Here is a 19,924-nt window from a genome sequence, read left to right on the forward strand (position 1 = left end):
GCTAATCTGAATTCCCCAGATAAGCCTCCACAGCTCAAGTGGCAGAGCGGGGAATCAAACCCAGTTCCTTCAGATTAGAATGCACCTGCTCTTAACCACTACACCACTGCTGCTCCCCCATGTTGCTGCTGTAGGCCCTGCTTTTCCCCATCCCCACCCCGACTTCCCTGCTGTCAAAGCACCCACCACACTTCAAGTGTAGTCCTCAGCTTTTAAACTCTCCTCCTCTTACCCCCTATGTCGCGTGACCTCCCTTTTTCTATTCCCTCCATTCCTGGCCTGGTCTTGCTCTGCTCCTTAGCAGGAGTCTCACTCACCTTGGCCTCGTATCCATTCACCACCTCCGTCTTCTCGCTCCTCCAACCCAAGATACCCGTCTTGTTCCTGGCAGGAAACAGCAACAGATAAGCTTTAGAATGAGGTGAATTCTCAGCCAACAATTCTTGGGGCTGGTGGGAGAGGAAACGGGTGAGAAAACAGCACGATGGAAAAATGGAGTGAGGAAGCTGACAGAACATTGAGAGAGCCTCCAAGAGAGCCGGCGTGGCGTAGTGGTTAAGACCAGGTGCACTCTAATCCGAGAACCAGGTTTGACTCCCCGCTCTGCCACTTGAGCTGTGGAGGCTTATCTGGTGAACCAGATCAGTTGTGCACTCCAATACACGCCAGCTGGGTGACCTTGGGCTAGCCACAGTTCTTTGGAGCTCTCTCAGCCCCACCTACCTCACAGGGTGTTTGTTGTGGGAGGGGAAGGCGATTGTCAGCCCCTTTTGAGCCTCCTTACAGGAGAGAAGGTGGGGGGGGATATAAACCCAAACTCTTCTTCTTCTTTAAGGCAGATGTGGTTCTGCTTCCAATGTGGAGCCCCTTTTGGGGAGTAACTTCTCCTTCATCAGGAGATTCCTGGGCCAACCTTGTACATCCTAAAGAGGCTCAGTGAAGCTGGGAAGGTAAACCTGTTTCTCACGGCTCTCCTTCTGGGATTACTGCTGCTTTCCTCTCTTTGCACCTGTTCGAATTAATTCAGTATCTCTCATTGCTCCGACCACTCAATGCAACGCTGCACATCCCCCAATAGCCTCCTGTTCCCTGCCTAAATGCCTTCCATGTAAAGCCTCAAGCCTAGACAACAGAGACACTTCCCGAAGCAGAGATCTGCTTTGGCCAATTCCACCCGGGAACTGTAATGATGTGCCACCTGGAACAAAATCTCAGCCATGCACCTTTCAAATGCAATGTTGCGCGTGTCCAGTTGTGTGGTGACCACGGGGGCTGTGAGTCGCCCCATCACCTGCTCTTCTGTCGGTTGGACTGCGGCCAGAAGCCCCTCCTGGTCACTGGCAGCGAGAGCCAGAGTCTCCAAGTAGACCACTTGTCGGTCGTGGTCAATTTCCATCACTACTGCGCTGGTGTCTGCCAGGAAAAGAGAGAGAGAGAGAACTTCAGCGTGGCCTCAAAGCAGTTGGCCCCTTGACAACACTGCTAAGCCAAAGGCCCCCTGCCAAGTCAGGAGTCAAACGATTGCATTCTTCATTTCTCTAAGGAAGACTCCTCGGGGCTTCCACATTTCCCAAGATTCTCAAGGGAAACCATTGCTGTCAAAACTGGATTTAAAGTTTGGTGGGCAGGTGTAACTGTCCAGAGAAGTCTTCTCCATATATACGGATATTTTATTCTACATGGTTTTAAAACAGCCAGTCAAAAGTTTAGCCAATGCAAGAAACAACAGTAAAGAATAATTTTTAAAAACCCTTAAAAAACAACCTACTGGAGTAAATTATTTTCCAACAGAGTAGAATCTAATAACATGGAAAAATGGGAAATCGGCTTCAGAATGAAAATGCTTATAAAAACTGTTGACGATCCGAAAAGAAATGAGCTTTGTGACAAGTGAATCAGAGTCGAATCTCTCCTTATGCTCACAAAGGTGGAAGCCTTCAGACTAGTTAAGAATAGGCTCTTGGATCTTGATTTTCATAATTTGACTCTTGCTGCCAAGACAACCTGTTCTCCGACTACATTATTAATCCCATGTGAGCATGGAATTATGGCAGCATATCTTCGTCTGCTGATTAATCCCACCCAGAGGAGAGCCTTGGCTACTGCAAGATGTAATGTGCTGCCATCAGCTCTGCTGGAGGGAAGATTTAAGAATATGGAACGTGCTAAAAGAGTTTGTTCATGTGATATGACTACGGTTGAAACACTTGACCATTCTTTGTTTCTATGCCCTAAATACAATAAGATATGCATGAAATACATGAATTCCATTTTCTTGCAATGTTCTCAGTGGCATGAGTGTTATAAGATACCCAATCTCCTGAACAGCTCTGATGTGCTCTTTTGTGAAACTGTTGCAAATTTTATACTGGAAATTAGTAATTTTAACTGCACTTCTTAACCTTGTTTTGTTTTAAAATTTTGTCCTGTTTTGTATGCCAATAAAGGCTTGTGTTGTGAATCAGAGTCGGAAAGGACTTCAGATTGGTCCAATGCCATCCATAAACCCTTTCCCAAACCAAGCTGCCGTTCCCTTGGGTTGGTATTCGGCATCCTGTGCGTTTCCACCTGTCCTGCATCTCCGAACCTTCCTCGGGGCCCTTTTGAATGCAACACTGCAGATTTATCGCTCAGTTGAAGTCAATTCTGCATATTCCAACAAGGGTGTCGACTACACAGGAATTAGACAATGACTCCGAACGAAGGGCTTACAAAAGGATCCAGCTGGATCAGCGTGAATGAACAAACATCTGGTCTGAATGTACAGAGCTGTATCTGAGTCAGCCCAGAGGTCTCAGTATTTATAAAAAGAGTCCATCTACCTAACCGATCTAAGGAAAACATCCACAAAGAGAGCCAGCGTGGTGTAGTGGTTAAGAGCAGGTGTACTCTAATCTGGAGGAATCGGGTTTTAGTCCCTGCTCTGCCACTTGAGCTGTGGAGGCTTATCTGGGGAATTCAGATTAGCCTGTGCACTCCCACACACGCCAGCTGGGTGACCTTGGGCTAGTCACAGTTCTTCGGAGCTCTCTTAGCCCTCCCCCCCCCCCGGGTGTTTGTTGTGAGGGGGGAAGGGACAGGAGAGTTTAAGCTCCCTTTAGTCTCCTTACAGGAAGGAAGGGGGAATATAAATCCTCCTCCTCCTCCTCTTCTTCAAAACCCTCTGGTTTTCTGATTAGAGAAATGTCTGCTGATCCACCCATTCTGAGAAGCCGCTGGAATTCACAGCTGCCCCATGTCGTATTTAATAAGCTCCTGCAAGAAAATCAGATTAACCTTCCACGAATTCAAACTGGTGAGTGGAAGCTGGCATCCAAACTCTCCTTTCTATGAATGTTCACACTTGTATGTTTTCAATTTAATAGAATTATGACAGAAAAGGCCGTGACAGGCTTTGGATGTCTCTATACCTGGGACTCTTTCTTTTGTTCTGCATACTGATGCCTGTGGCCGATAGAAAACGGTTCACAAAGGCTAGATGAACAACTGTCTTGGATAACAGTCCAGTTCAGTCACCAGTTAGAAAACACAATACCAGACTGCACAGCTCTTCTGGTTTCCGATGGGACAGACAGCAGGGCCCCCACTCAGTATCTGACAGACCCTCATTGTCCACGTCAGAACCACAACCAGACAGCCACCACCAGCACCTCAGGCCCTTTGCTGTGGGTCTTTCAGTGATCTCCACAACCCGACAACGTGGCTTCCTGTTCTTCCTTCAAGTTCCACCACCCAGCAAGATACCCCAGCTATTTTTCCTCTGGAAAAGCGGCTCCCATCCACGGCCCGTCCCACCCACCTTGGCCCTTGAAGATGAAGCTGCGGTTCCCACGCTGCCACGTCATGTGGTCAAATCCCAGCAGCGTCGTGTCCACTCTCAGGTTCTGGCCGCACTTCCACACCTTGTACGTGTCACTAGGGCAGATTTTGGAGACCAAAGGGACTGCCGGAAGAGTAGCAGACAGGCAAGCCGACATCAACACACGCAAACATGAGAAAGTAAAAAGAAGCAGACAGCCGTCTCAGTTCCTCTCTACTAGAAACGATGTGTTTCCTCTCAGTTTTAAATCTGCCCATGTTGACCCTCTTTTTCTCTGGGAACTGCAGGAAACTGCTTCACTGCAAATTCCATTTTTCGATTTGGCATCTAGGGAGGAGCCAATGATAATTGACTGACTGGTGGTTTGGGGGTGAGGAGCTTGTCCATCAAGCAGAGGGGTCAAAAGCAGGCTAGCCGCCCCTTCAAAGCTTCCTCACTTGGGGGGGAATTGAGAGTGATGAGATGGGCTGGGCCCGAATCTGAAAAGTGGGGCGGGGGGGGGGGGGTATGTCAAATGGTAGAGGTGAGGACAATTTACTCAGTAAATTGTGGGTTTTAAAAACCAGGACATTTTCATTAAAGCCGAATAAGGCCAATACCCATTGGATTTATTGGCCGCTTCTACCCATTTTATTCCAGGTTTTTAAGACCAAACCCAAAATTTAGCAAGGAACAGAAATTCTCTCCACCGCCGGTTGCCATTTCCCAAATTCCACATGGACCTGGAGAGGAGGGCTGAGCTCCCGCTGGAAAAGCCAAATCATGTTTGGCTTTTTTGGCACCACGGCTCTTAGGCTCTGCCGAATATCCTGGGTGCTTGTGATGATTCTGTTTTTTCGAATCGCCACCCCTGCCAAATAGCAGTTTATCTCTCACTCCTCAGTCCCAGCTACTAGGTCGGGAAATTCGTGGAGGTTTTCAGGGCAGAGCCTGCAGAGGGTGGGCTTTGCAGGGAGTGAAAGGACTTCCGAGGCTGTAATGCCACCCGGGCTGACTTCCAAAACGGCCATTTTCTCCAAGGGAACTGATTTCTGCCACTTGAGAGACCGGTTGTAATTCCAGGAGATCTCCACCTACCACCTGGACATTGGCAACCCTATTCACAGAACCCAGGGCTGTGATCACCTTCTCAACGGAAGCACCCAAGAAAACAAGCTCCATTTCCAGGGTTTAAGATCTGCCTGCCTTGCTGGGGAGATTTGCCTGCACTCTAAACACTCTAAACCACAGGTGTCAAACTTGCGGCCCTCCGGATGTTATGGACTACAGTTCCCATCATCCTCTGCCAGCATCATGCTGGCAGGGGATGATGGGAACTGTAGTCCATAACATCTGGAGGGCTGCGAGTTTGACACCAATGCAAACGTTATCCTAGGCCTGGAAACTGAGCATGAGGTAGTGTAGAAGTCTGTTTCTCCAGTCAATAATTTAGACTTGTGAAAGATTCAAGAGCTTTTTTCTGAACTGTGTCAGGACCCTTGCTGCAAGATACCCACTTTTGCAGCAGGTATATATCTTCACACATTGCCCCTTCAATTGCTGCCTCATCCCACCTGTTCCCAAAGTTAGTTGCAGGAGAAAAGAACAGCATGGTTATGTGTTCTGCCCAAGGACTGTGATCGGGCTCAATCTCCCCTCTAGGTGTGGGAGGAAGAGGTCTGCTTATTTCATTAGTTAAAAGCAACAATAGAAAACAGGATGGCCCTCAGGCCGCAGATAACAGCAACTGCAGGTGTGACTCACCCCCGCCCATTGATGCCAGGCCAGGCAGGAGCCAGGCCTGACAGGTAGATGGATGGAATCTTGGCTCATAGGCAAGTATTCAGATTATGTATTAATGCTAATTATTGTGACTCAGAGGAATATTCAGAGAAGAGAAAGGGGGACAGAACTGCCAAACTTGAGAAAGGGGGGAGCAAGTTACAAGCAGCTTTTGGGCATGCCTCCTTAGCCTCTGCAGGGGGGATATATAATGGCTCATTTTTTACAATAATACACATCAGCTAATTTGTAAAATGTTTAAACACTATCAAAGGCCATAAGGAATGCTACAAGACTGGGGATTCTGCAGATTTATTTACAAGTTCCCTTTAATTAAAAATAGGGGAAAGGCACCATCTTGCTTGGGGGAGGCTCCTCTGGATCCCACAACCCTGTTCCCCAAACAAACATTTAACCGCAATGTGTGCTGTCTGTACGCAAACATACCCCAGCTAGTGAATTCCCATTTCATCTCCACATAAAAATCTTGAGCCTAAAAGAAAAAGAAGAGATGCCAAAGATCAACAAGGAATGGAGTCAGAAAGGTTGAATGCCTGAGTTCCGTTTCCAACTTGGACTTGGCTCAAGAAGTGGGGGGTGAGCTTTCAGAAAGCCACTCCCAAATCTAGTTTGGTACTATTTTGGGGGAAGGAACTATGACTCAAGTCCCAAATGCCTTGAGATGTCACGAAGGTGTGTCTCTTAGCAGGTGCCACACAAGTCACAATTTTTCTCATCTCAAGTCTTTTTTTTTAAGTGATAACATAGAGGCACAATTAGTCAATTTAACATCTTCACATAGAACTTGTTACTTACATTTCTCATAATTTGTTTCTACACCAGGTTTCATTACAGAGCTTTCAAATAACTCTTAGTCTTATTTCCATCTATATTTGCTTATTAAAACATTTCTTTCTTAAATCTTCCCTTTTTTTACTTTAATTCTCATCTGAGTTTCCAGCCATACGTGTATAAAAGACATTTCATTTTTCCTGAAATTCCAGCTTGGTCTATTATGTAAATAGGACGTTGGACTTGTTATGACACCATTGTCTGCCAACTTGTTTTTCCATTCTTTCAGAGTCTTTATGGCTGCCGCGTATCCCTCTCCTTCCCTAATAAGAAGCAGTAATTGTCCAGTCACTATAGCACAATAGTATTCTAACGATTTATAGCAACAGTGCCACTAATCCCCACCTTCCATGTCAAAAAAGTCAGTGTCTGGCCATTTTCACTGCAGAGTTGTAAGGCAAAATATGCAGGCTGCACATATCCCTTTGTATCTTCTCCATGAAAAGGGCTTAGAGGCTTACTTTTAAAAATGAATTCTAGGAATCAGCACGCCATTGCAATAGATCAGTGGTGGCAAACCTATGGCACGCCAGATGTTCATGGACTACAATTCCCATTAACCCCTCCCAGCATGGCCAATTGGCCAATTTTTTAAAAGCCAGAAAATTCCCTTCCAGTGGCAGAGGGCGAAATGACAGCCATAAGAGGCTGAGGCAAGGAAAGTACGGGGGAAACTGCTGTATGAATGCTCTGCTGCCCCTGCAAATGTCTCTGCATTCACAGCCGTGAGAATCGTCCTCGCACATGAAGTGGTTGGTTTTTAGGGATTGTGATGGAATTTCTTAAAATAACTGCAGCTCGACAACGCGGGATCTGACGCCTGACGGTACCTTGTGTAGCTTCTCCAAAAGGATGGGGATGCCAGCCAAGCGCTTGATGGCCCTCTGGTAGTCACGGTAACGCAGCACCAATTGGACAAGCTCCAGGTCACGTGTGCTCACTGCCTCCTGCAGCACTGTGGGGTGAGAAACAAAATGGCAGGAGGAGGCTGACCCCGAGGCTCGGGGGTATAAAAGTGATATCCTCCCAGTCACGGTTGCCTAGAAGAAGGCATTTTCCCTAGAAGAAGGCATTCCTTCTGCTAGGCAACCATGATTGTTCACTACTGTCTCTGTATTTACGACGTGTCGGGCCTTGTGTGGTTTTCTGTTTGTTTTCCAAACCTCTAATCCTAGCCCCGCCGCATTGTTTATTGGATCCTTTATGCTGTCTGACTGAACTGTTTCCTGCGTTTTATAATTTATCTGCTTGGAGTCTCGGTGAGAAAGGCAGACTGTCCATGAAGGAAATAAACCAGATTTTTAAAATTTTATTTTATAAGCTATGCTGCAGTCAAAAATCTGTAACAATGAAACTATAGGAAGTCTAACCAAAGCAAGCAAAGTAAACAAGGGACTGTTGATCTCGGCTGGCTCCCTCTCTTAGTCCTATCGGGACTGCGGAATAGGGGTGCCAACCAGTGGTGGGATCCAAAAATTTTAGTAACAGGTTCCCATGGTGGTGGGATTCAAACTGTGGCGTAGCGCCAATGGGGCTGGGCGAGGCATGACGGGGGCGTGGCATTCCTGGGCGGGGCTGTGGCAAGGATGCAGCCACTGCGCCGGTCCTTGGGTGGGAAACGAATGCATGCAAGGGGCAGGATGCCACGCACGCCGGTGCACCTCCTGCTAGACCGCTTCAAGTTCTGCACGCTACTGCTGAGAGGAGGGGCGTAACTAAGGCAAAAATTACATGGCAAAATCACCAATTAGTAACCCCCTCTCGGCACACACAAATAATTAGTAACCTACTCTCGGGAACCTGTGAGAACCTGCTGGATCCCACCTCTGGTGCCAACTCTTGGTTAGGAAACTCCTGGAGTGGATCCTGGAGATATTTGGGGATATTTGGGGAGGGTATCATGGTAAAGGAACCCCAGGTGCAGAGTAATAAGTTGTAGTACTGCAGTCAAAGCTAGCTAAAGAGAACAGGATCTGAGAGACCCAGGTTTGAATCCCGACTCTGCTGCGGAAGCTTGCTAGGTGACCTCTGAACAGTTACACAAGCTCCAGCTAGCCTTCCTCACCAGATTGTTGTGAAGAGTACAAGGAGGGCATGAGAATGCTGCAAGCCACTTTGGATCCTTACTGTGGAGAATGGCGAGTCATAAATGCAGTAAATAAATAAACAAATTTAAAAGTGCTACACAGCAAGTAAGTGGCAGACAGCACTGCCAGTCCTTTAGCTTCGAGACCTGCCGGAGTTAAAAATGATCTCCAAGGAACAGAGATCAGACCCTCCGGAGGAGATGGAAGTTTTGGAAGGTGGACTTTATGGAAAGCCAGCGTTGCGTAGTGGTTAAGAGCAGGTGGATTCTAATCTGGAGAACCGGGTTTGATTCCCCACTCCTCCACCGGAGTGGCAGAGGCTTATCTGGTGAACCAGAGGTGTTCTGCACTCCTACATTCCTGCTGGGTGACCTTGGGCTAGTCACAGTTCTCTCAGAACTCTCTCAGCCCCACCTACCTCACAAGGTGTCTGTTGTGGGGAGAGGAAGGGAAAGGAGGAGCTTGTAAGCCACCTTGAGTCTCCTTACAGGAGAGAAGAGTGGGGTATAAATCCAAACTCTTCTTCTATTGAGGTCCCTTCTCTCTCCTGCCCTCCCCAAGATACACCCCCAAATCTTCAAGCATTTCCCAACCCACAGCTGGTAACCCTACTCGTGGCCCTAAAAAACCCCACTCCAAATAAAACACGAAGCATTTTAATTAGGGGGTATAAATGCGGCATTAGATAAATTAACAATAGGCACAATTCAGACAAAACTAAGCACTGTAGATATCAGCGGGAGTGAAGTAATTATCCTACTGGAATCAATGAGATTTACAATGTAGGCTGCACTGGGCCTATTAGATTTAATTAATTGGCAGGGGTGAATTTTTGTTAGCGGGGCTTAAGAATTAATGGTACATTATCTGGCCATTTGACATGGAATTGTCAGAAACACAGCGGAGAGAAGGGCATACCCCGCAGACTCCAAACATAGCTGTAAATCTGTCAGACGTTTACACTTCCTTTCTTCCGAAGAGCTCAGAGTGATATATATGGTCAGGGTAGAAAACAATGAGGCCACTCAACAGCTAAGGGAGGATTTTAACCTGGGCTCATTCCGCACATGCAGAATAATGCACTTTCAAACTGCTTTCAGTGATCTTTGAAGCTGTGCGGAATAGCAAAATCCACTTGCAAACAGTTGTGAAAGTGGTTTGAAAACTCATTATTTTGCGTGTGCGGATGGGGCCCTGGTTCTCCCCAGTCCTAGTCTAACATCCCATCCACTCAACCAGAATAGCTTTCATACTCCGGAAGCCTTGATCCCCTTCAGCATGTTTGGAGCGGCAGCGAGACTGTAACACACACAAAATACAAACCGAATTAGTTTAGATAAGTCAACTAAAGTTTTAGTCAGCTAATTTGAGGCAAAGCGATCAGGGCACATGCCTGCGTATTTTCCTCAGGCTATTTTCATATGGTGGGCTATCACAGGTGGTTTCTGCACAGCACACTAATAACGTGTGTTAACACATTGTTGTTGAAGCCGGTTTCCCCTGGTTGCCTCCGAACTGGAGATTTCACCCCTCCAGAAGCAGGTGCAAATAGTCTAGGTTGCTGTGGCTCCTTTGGTTTCCCCACAAAGATCACTAACGTAGTTGTTTTTTTTAAAACCCAGGTTGAGGGAAATATAACAGGCTGAACCCGATTTGGGGAAGAGCCCTGTGTAAAGTTCTTCCCCGAAACAGGATAAATAGCTTCCTTGGCCCATTATATTTGGGATGTGCGGAAACCACCCTAATAAAGAACGGAAACAAAACCTTAATGACGGAACAAGAATGCCAGTGTTGGTTTAGTTAACCCTTCCTTCACTCCCTCAAAAAGGAATCTAGATGGAGCAGCAGTGGCGTAGGAGGTTAAGAGCTCGTGTATCTAATCTGGAGGAACCGGGTTTGATTCCCCGCTCTGCCGCCTGAGCTGTGGAGGCTTATCTGGGGAATTCAGATTAGCCTGTACACTCCCACACACGCCAGCTGGGTGACCTTGGGCTAGTCACAGCTTCTCGGAGCTCTCTCAGCCCCACCTAGCTCACAGGGTGTTTGTTGTGAGGGGGGAAGGGACAGGAGATTGTAAGCCCCTTTGAGTCTCCTACAGGAGAGAAAGGGGGGATATAAATCCAAACTCTTCTTCCTCTTCTTCTAGATGGAAAAGTCAGTAAGATGCACATTTTTGTTTATATATTTGTCGTCAAGTCACAGCTGATTTATGGAGGCCCTGTAGGGTTATCAAGGTAAGAAACATTCAAAGGTGGTTTGGCACTGCCTGCCTGGTATTCCCTAGGAGTATACTGTCCAAATATTTGCCAAGGACAAGGCTGAGAGTGTGTGACTGGCCAAAAGTCACCCAGCAGGTTTTCACAACAAGGTGGAGATTTAAACCTGGGCTTCCCATATCCTAGAACCACTATACCATGCTGGCTCTCAGTAAATTTATTAAAGAGCCAAAATTGTTGAGCTGTTTGAAAACTCTATCTGGAATGTACAGACATAACTGATGGGCATACACACCTGTCCAGCCACTCCGGTTTTCTTTGGCCACATCGGCCCCATGCCTCAGTAGAACACGGGCACACTCCAGGTGGCCCAGCGTGGTGGCCAGGTGCAAAGGGGTCCGGCCACGTGGGTCTAGTTGTTCAATGTCCACCTGCAAGGAAGAGACATATTCATGAAATGCTAGGTTAATGGGTGGACAGTACCATGGAGCCACAAGCTTATTAGTTCTGGTGTCCTCTCACTTTCTGTTTGATGGTACATAGAATCGAAATCTCATTGCCAACAGGATTCTCCCACTGCCAAAGCCACATAAACCAAAGTGCACAACCCAGACTTGAGCATGCCCCAAGCAGAGAGCTGCAGAAACAGTTCCAAACAGCTCAAGCAAGCAAGCCAGGATGGAAAGAAGGAACCACGCGACATCCAACGACAGATTCATCTTTTCTTTTTTAGTATTACTTTACTATGAATAATTTCATCTCCTTCCTGCTTTGATATAAAGTGTGTAATATCTCTTTCAAATGTCTTGAACCTTGGGCCTCTACCACCTGGATAAAACTGTCCTCCCTTTGAAGATATTTTTCAAAATACAGTCAAATATGTTCTAAAAAATACATAAACCTGGGAGCTTAAACCACTGGATGAATTAAAAAATATAGTTTACTAGAAATATTCAAAGCGGACAATAACAATACAGGTTTTGCCACACAGATGACAGAATCTGAAAGTAATCTATGTGTAAATGATGATAAATTGATTACTAAAACGTACAATATGTTATTAAAGTGAGATACTGAGGAAGAGGGAATAAAATCAGTGATGGTAAAAGGCACAAAAATGTGAGGAGAAGCATACAGATGGAACAATGGGAATATGGGAAAACAGATTTGAAATTTACAGCTTGTTATAACTTGAAAGAACATTATTATAAGATGGTATTTAATGCCCAAAATTGTCTAAAATGTATAAGGTAATATCAAAACAAATGCTGGATATGTCAACAACAGGATGGTTCTTTCCTTCATATGTGGTGCACATGTAAACAGGCAAAAATGTTTTGGGATATGACTTTAAAAGAAATGCAAAAGATTTTGAAAATAACAATTTAAAAAAACCTGAGGCACTTCTGTTGGAGTTGATGGGGGAAAGTATTCCTGATCAATATAGAACACTTTTTATGTATATAAAACTGCAGTAAGGACTTTACATGTGTTGTCATCCCCGCAGGGTCGTCGCTAAGGAAGAGGCGAAGCCGTAGACGCTAGGAGGTTTCCATCTGGTGGAGAATGTCCTTCCTTGGCCCAGCAGGCGGAAAGAGGAGGTCCGTGTTCCTATGAAGTCTCTCCCAGCGTGCTGGTTCCTGGGCTAACCTTTATGTTGTGAATTCCCTCCTATCGGGGGGCGGTAGGAAGGGAGGAACGGAGGGAGTTCCGGGAGAGCGGAAGGTCGGGGAGATCACTGGCATGTGATGCATGGGATCTCACCTGGCTAATGCGTGCGTGAGAGGGAGGCGTAAGCAGTTGCCTGGAGCCTAATCCTCACCTGGGGGCAAGACCATTGTCCCTGCGCCCGGTGACTGAGCCAGACAGTTCATGACCCGTGACTCATAGGGGGATGAGGAGTGGGGGTGCGGTGCGACCAGAAGGCCGTAGGAGCGTAGGTGTTCCAGCGCTCGACCACGGTGCTGCTGGGTCAGCAGTGCATTACTACAACATGCATACAAATGGAGGGACAACAAAATTCCAACAAAAACAAGACTGAATCTTGAAAGTCGCAGAGTATGTAGGGATGGCAAGGCTGATGACGGTTATAAGAGACAAGAATACGGACAATTTTCTGAAAGACTAGACTACTTACTGAAAACATATACAAACAAACAACAGCAGGATTCGAGACTTAAATGAAAACAACGTATTGAATTTTTAAGAAGGACTTAAAGTGGAAGAAATGTAGATATTAACTATAAGCACGGAATTAGATTTATGCTTGGATTTTTAGTGAGGTAGCTGGAAGTTACCATATATATGTAGGTGGTTGTTTCTTTTCTTTTCATTTAGCATTATTATTATAAGGGGGGATTAGATCAGGATCTTTTTATCTTTCTGTGTATGTGCCATTTAGATGTGTAAAATAAATTTTAAAAATATTAGAAAAACTCAAAGAAATGAGAACGTTAACAGACAGAAGGCTTGGAAAGGACAGAGAACTGTAGGGCAGCAAAACTATTTTCAGATTTCTGGGTTACCTTGGGTTTTCCAACATGCAATAACAGTTTGTTCAAATATTTGCATGCCTTTCCTTCCATTAACAAGATGAATTCAATAAGCTTTGCCATTTCAGGTATTTTTTCCACATTTGAAGGTTATGGCCTCTCTGGGAATATGGCCAAAGCCATCCCCAAATTCTACATCCTCCCTGTTTCAGTGCAGAAATCCCAGGTTCTAAAATGGGTTCTCCCTATTTGGGACTAAACAGTAGCGGCCTTTCCCCCCCCAGCCAGACTAACAAAATTCAACAGAAATATCACTGTCAAATTTAATATCCGTTTTTGCATCAATGGCATACAGATGTCCTGGAAGAGACAGATACACCAAGATCCCCAGCAGCAAAAATGGGCAGAACCAAAAGGCTTCTAATGACAACATCCAAAAGAAAAAAGAAGCAGGAAACAACCAATTGGCGTATTGTCATCCCCAGGTACGTTACATTGGATGTATCTCCTTTGCTGAGCTCAGGGGCACACCCAGGGCTTCAAAGTGCCCCCACCGAAGTGCGAGAACAAATCTTGTCCTCCATAGTCACAGCCAACTTCTCACCCAGTCCCACCTATTCAATCAAACCCTCGCAGACGCTCCCGGGGAATGGGGTGGGGGGGGGAGCAGCCTGGAGATTTCCCAGAATTACCACTGATTTCCAGTAGAGATGGGTTCCCCAGGAGAAAATCTGTTTCAGAGGGAAGCCATGTTGGTCTGCAGTAGAGGACCAAGATTCGGCTCCAGTAGAACCTTTCAGCCCAACAAGAGTTTCAAGGTATACGCTTTCAAGTTTCCTTCATCAGACATGAGTAAGAATGAAGATCTCTGAGTCTTTGTATCCCAATCCGAAGCTGGGAGAGGTGGTGTAAAGAATGCTTGTAAAGGATGCAAAGATATAATCATAGGTGTCAAACTCGCGGTCCTCCAGATGTTATGGACTACAGTTCCCATCATCCCCTGCCAGCACAATGCTGGCAGGGGATGATGGGAACTGTAGTCCATAACATCTGGAGGGCTGTGAGTTTGACACCTATGATGTATATTGTCATCAGTTTGGATTAAAAAAGAGCATAAATGCTTGGGGCGGGGGGGGGGGGAGCGGGTTAGTATCTGTAGTGAGATAAGAATCCGATGTCCCTATGGTGGGGGTAGGGAGGAATTCCGTCATTCTGAACTTATGAATCACCTCGAGCTCAGCAATCTCGCATTGTAATTTCTCTTCAAAAATTTATTTAAGGACTGCCATTCTTAGATCAGCAGTGGAATGACTCGGCTGTTATATAAGCCATCAAAAGTCAGAAACGCTATTCCACTCTCTGTGTTGGACAGAAAGGTCAGCCATTACGCAAATGAATGAAATGAGCATAAATCTGACATTAAAACCTGCAATGCTAAAGAAAAAAAATAAAAAAAGGACAGCGGAAGAACACTTTGAACTTCCAAGTCATTCAACTGCTGACCAAAGAGAGGCAGTTCCTCAAACACAGAAATTTCAAAGGGAAATGACAATGCAAGACTGCTGAATTTGAGATAATTCACAGGTTCATAACAATGGCTACCCCTAGGGTTGAATAGGGGGATTCTTCTCCCACTAATTGGGCTGATTACAATATGCACGGTGTCTTTGTATCCTTTACAAATATTCTTTACAATACCCCTCCCAACTTCAGACTGGTATACAGAACTCAGAGCTGTATTTCTACTCTATGTCTGATGAAAGGACCTCTCGAAAACTTATGCGCGGAAACACTTGTTGGACTCTAAGGAGTTACTGGACTCAAATCTGTCTTAAGGAAAATAGTGGCTTTCCAGGGTAGACCCTATGGCAGGGGTCTGCAACCTGCGGCTCTCCAGATGTTCATGGACTACAATTCCCATGCTGGCAGGGGCTGATGGGTTTTGTAGTCCATGAACCTCTGCAGACCCCTGCCCTATGGCATCACATACCTGCTGAACTTCCTCCCCACCTTCTCAAAGCTCCGCCCCCAGGTGTCCAGGAATTTCCAAACCAGGACTAGCAGCGCTACTGTGCTCCCTCCCCTACTGTGCACACATAGGTCCATCTACAGAATCTGCAGGAAAACAGGTCTCCAAGGCAAGCCCAGGGCTACAGAACTGGGGCCAAGATGTCTTGCCAGCTCATCCATCCAGAATGCTACTGGCACTGGTGTACTTGCCTAGGGACATGGGGTACCCCTTGTCCCTGGGCGCATCAATTGAGGTCACGTGGGGGGCGCCAAAACATCCTCCTACACAGCCAGTGATTGAGCAAGCCCTAGCAAGCAGGCACTGAAGCAGCAGACTGCTCCCAGTGCCTGTCGTAGCCCCGCCCACTCTGTATGGTGGCCTGGAGTGTCCAGGGAGGCGGGGGAGAAATGCCACTGGGCTACCAGGAGGACTGGGGGGCTACCAGGAGAAGGACTGGGGAGCTCCGCCTCTCATCCCTCTGACCCAGCATGCCTTATTCGCCTTAAATTAAGTGTGGCATTACTCAGAAGCCTTCAGGCAGGCACAGGAAAAGGCAAGCTGAGCAGGGAGCCCAGCAGCAGCAGCAGAACTGAAGATGATGCTGACATTTGTTTGGTAAACCTTCTGATGGGGGTGATTTGTGAGAGATTTACATGCTTAATTTCCCCTTGAACTGGCTTGGAGCTGTTTCTCAGGCCAGCCTACCTCACAGGGTTGATGTAAGGACAAAATAAGGAAAAAGAGTTGATGGGGAGAGAACCATGTATGTTTTGCTGGGGGTGGAGGGTGATCTGTGAGAGATATTGCTGACATTTGTTTGGTAAATCTTCTGATGGGGGTGATTTGTGAGAGATTTACATGCTTTAAAGTTAATTTCCCCTTGAACTGGCTTGGAGCTGTTTCTCAGGCCAGCCTACCTCACAGGGTTGATGTAAGGACAAAATAAGGAAAAAGAGTTGATGGGGAGAGAGCCATGTATGTTTTGCTGGGGGTGGAGGGTGATCTGTGAGAGATATTGCTGACATTTGTTTGGTAAACCTTCTGATGGGGATGACTTGTGAGAGATTTACATGCTTAAAAGTTAATTCCCCTTGCACTGGCTTGGAGCTGTTTCTCAGGCTAGCAGCCTACCTCACAGGGTTGGTGTGAGGACACAATTGGGAAAGTAGTGGGGAGAGAGCCATGTATGTTTTGTTGGGGGTAGGAGGTGATTTGTGAGAGATGATGCTGACGTTTGTTTGGTAAACCTTCTGATGGGGGTGACTTGTGAGAGCCATGTATGTTTTGTTGGGGGTGGGGGGTGTTTTGTGAGCTGGTGCAAAAAATCATTGTTTGGTCGTTGTGAAGGAGGGTGGCCACCTATGTCGGGGGGGCGCGAAGCTCAGGTTTTGTCCCTGGGCTCCAGTTTGCCTAGATACGCCTCCTGGAGTCCACTTTTTGTAAGGCAGATGCCTCCCAGAGCTCCAGACACCTCCCAGAGCTCCAGTCCACAAATCTACTCACCGCTTGTCCCAAGATGGGTCTGTCATGCTAGACATCCCCTTACCCCCAAGTTCTCCCCATTCCATGCGCACCATCACCTCTGATCTCAAAGGCAGACCTGCCACACTTTGGTACATCATTCCTCAGCCGCTTTCAAGGAAAGGGTTCTTCAATCACCCTGAGCCACCTTCTTCGGCAGCCGGGCTCTACAAAGAGTTCACATCTACGGCGCCCAGCATTTGGAACCGAAAGTTCAGGCGCCTGGTTTCTGGCAATCTTGGGAAGGAGAAAACCCGGCAGCTCTGTCGAGGACTGAAAAGGCAAGGAGGCACAGAGCCCAGGACATCACCAAGAACACAGCTAAAATAAATTGCTGGGAAGGCTCTGACCCTCGCTTTCTTGGCAACTAGCCCCGAAGCAAAGAAGCCAAGTCAAGGATGGGGTTTATTCTTTCCTGGCTGGCTGCTGACTCCAGCTTCAGCTGCTTACATGCAAACTGAGACGCAAGGTGGGGAGCCAAAGGGAAATGTTCAACCAAGGCCTCTGCTTGGGGGTTAAAGAGCCCTTTGCTGGTGTTAGATTAAGGTGAGATCGCGGCTGGACCCTTTCATGAGGCTGCAAGGCCTCTTCCTTGGCATCTCGTCTTTCCCTACACCGAAGATGAAGAAGAAGAAGAGTTTGGATTTATACCCCACCTTTCTCTCCCGTAAGGTGGCTCACAAACTCCTTTCCCTTCCTCTCTTCCGTAGAACTGTGACTAGCCCAAGGTCACCCAGCAGGAATGCAGGAGTGCGGAAACACCTCTGGTTCACCAGATAAGCCTCCACCACTCAGGTGGAGGAGTGGGGAATCAAACCCGGTTCTCCAGATTAGAATCCACCAGCTCTGAACCGCTACACCACGCTGGCTCTCTCCCAGATCCTTCTCTCCCTGAGACCCAGGGCTGGTCAGAGAAGACAGCCCCTGGGCAAGATGGATGGATGGCTACACTTTTAGCAAAAGGCACGAATCCATGGGCGGAGCCACGTACGTGCCCTGGTGAGTCAGGGGCACGATCCACGGGGAACTGGAGCTCCCTGGCTTTTTAGAAAGAATCAAGTGTGGAGCTGTTTGTTCCAGGAAACTGGGCGAAGGCAGATGTCAGGTTTTGCTCCCTTGAGGGTGAACCGTAGGGAGCTCCAGACGCTCCCTGTTCCACAATGTTCCCTTCATCCCCCCCTCCCCCCTTCCCCAAGGACTTCAGCGTTAATTGCAAATTATGGCCCTTGGTTTTCTAGCTTGTTGCAAGAAGCAAGCGTGCTCTCACAGTGTGCGGGGTGGGGGGGTGCTCCTTCAGGGATTGTTGCCAAGGGAGACATTTCAGGACTTCCGGACTCCCCTTGACAAGGCAAGTGATCCAAAGGCCAAAGAGGTGTCGACGGGTGAATGCCAGGGATCCAAGGGAGAAGCTCTTTCACTCACACGCCACTCCTAGCCTGGTGTTTTTAAACAAATGTTTTGTGTTGTATGCCTGGTTAAGGTTGCTATTTTAGTAGTAGCTCTGACGTTTCGCCTGCATCTGTGCCACAGATCTGTGCGAAACGTCAGGAGAGAATGCTGCTAGAACATGGCCCTACAGCCCGGAAACCGCACAGCACCCCAGTGATTCCAGCCGTGAAAGCCTTTGACAATACAAAATGCTTCTTTAGCCTCAAGCGTTGGCGGTTTAGTAGACAGCTCAAAAGTTACAATAAGATCTGTGCTAAACGTCAGAGAGAATGTTGCTAGAACATGGCCCCACAGCCCGGAAACCCAGCATTGTTACACAGTGATTCCGCGAAATGAAAGCCTTTGATCATCACAAAATGCTTTCACGTGCCGATCCACACTGAAGAAGCGTAACCTGAGCGGAGCCTTCACGTTTAGAGGTTCGATTCCTCGCTTGGGTGTTTTGGGTTTTTTTTTGCTTCAGACATGTGGATTCTGTAGGGGAGAAGTCCGCACTCTTGCCTGAGGGGAGTATTCTGTGTTGTAATAGGCTGGGGTGAGATTGATGCCCCCCCCTTCCCGGTCCCGGTCCTAATCCAGCAGCTGAGCTCTCAGCCAAATCTGTCCAGGAGAACAGCACCCCATCCCCCAAGCCAGTGGCCCAGTAAATGAAGCGCAGGATAAACCAAACTTCCCGAGTCTTGGGGCTAAATCTTCAATGGGCATGCAAAGCAAAATGACCCACTTGTATGTTTCCCAACCCGAGGCTGAGGTTCCCTCCCTCCCTAAGGCCTGGGGCAACGGACCCCTCTGTCCCCCTGCCTGCACTAGCCCTCCACATTCCCGTTCAGCGAGCAACCAGCCACCAACCACAGTAGTCACATCAAGGAGGGGCAAGTCGGGCTTCTTTACTCTCCTTGTTGACATAAAAAAACAGGAGATCTAATTTTAACTTTGAAGAAAACATGTAGCGGGGAGATGCTGAGCGATTCCTCCACCTCGTCTTCTCACAATCCGTCGCAGCAGCTATTTTTCTTCCAGCCTGAACCAGGTAGAAGCGACAGACGTCCAGCCCCGCTCAACCACCCGAGGACCCCGAAGATTCTTTCCGGGCCACAGCACCACACAGGGCTGACCAGAGCTATTTTGTTGCCCCAAGCAAAGGGCACCCAAAGCCTTCTGGGGAGAAGGCAAACAGCTTGGACCCAGTGGAAACCTACAGGGGTCAAGAAGGAGGTGTTCTTTTATTGGGACTCTTTAGTTTGGAGAGGAGACGTCTGAGGGGGGATATGATTGAAGTCTATAACATTATGCAAAATGTTGACAGAGAGACATTTTTCTCTCTTTCTCACAATACTAGAACCAGGGAGCATCCATTGAAAATGCTGGGGGGGAAGAACAAGGACTAATAAAAGGAAACACTTCTTCACTTGAATTTGTGGATTAGGTTTAATATGTTGCTACAGGAAGTGGCAGACAGCCACCACCTGGAGAGCTTTAAAAGGGGCTTGGACAGATTTATGGAGGAGAAGTTGATCTATGGCTACCAATCTTGATCCTCCTTGATCTGAGACTGCAAATGCCTTAGCAGACCAGGTGATTGGGAGCAGCAACAGCAGAAGGCCCTTGCTTTCACATCCTGCCTGTGAGCTCCCAAAGGCACCTGGTGGGCCACTGCGAGTAGCAGAGTGCTGGACTAGATGGACTCTGGTCTGATCCAGCAGGCTAGTTCTTAT

General features: G+C 47.3%; 1 protein-coding gene across 1 annotated transcript in view; it reads right to left on the bottom strand.

The window, feature by feature from the left end:
• Nucleotides 1-19,924, bottom strand: part of ANKRD13B (ankyrin repeat domain 13B) — a 34,158-nt gene that overhangs the window by 9,742 nt on the left and 4,492 nt on the right. Inside the window, exons 2-7 of the mRNA XM_048519274.1 lie at nt 11,032-11,167; nt 7,264-7,388; nt 6,029-6,074; nt 3,800-3,943; nt 1,224-1,413; nt 318-384 (exon numbers count right to left, since the gene is read on the bottom strand). Coding sequence (XP_048375231.1) covers nt 318-384; nt 1,224-1,413; nt 3,800-3,943; nt 6,029-6,074; nt 7,264-7,388; nt 11,032-11,167 — 708 coding nt within the window. The remainder of the gene's footprint in view (nt 1-317; nt 385-1,223; nt 1,414-3,799; nt 3,944-6,028; nt 6,075-7,263; nt 7,389-11,031; nt 11,168-19,924) is intronic.

The sequence above is a fragment of the Sphaerodactylus townsendi genome, linkage group LG16 (genome assembly GCF_021028975.2).
Source record: "Sphaerodactylus townsendi isolate TG3544 linkage group LG16, MPM_Stown_v2.3, whole genome shotgun sequence".
NCBI classification, from domain to species: domain Eukaryota; kingdom Metazoa; phylum Chordata; class Lepidosauria; order Squamata; family Sphaerodactylidae; genus Sphaerodactylus; species Sphaerodactylus townsendi.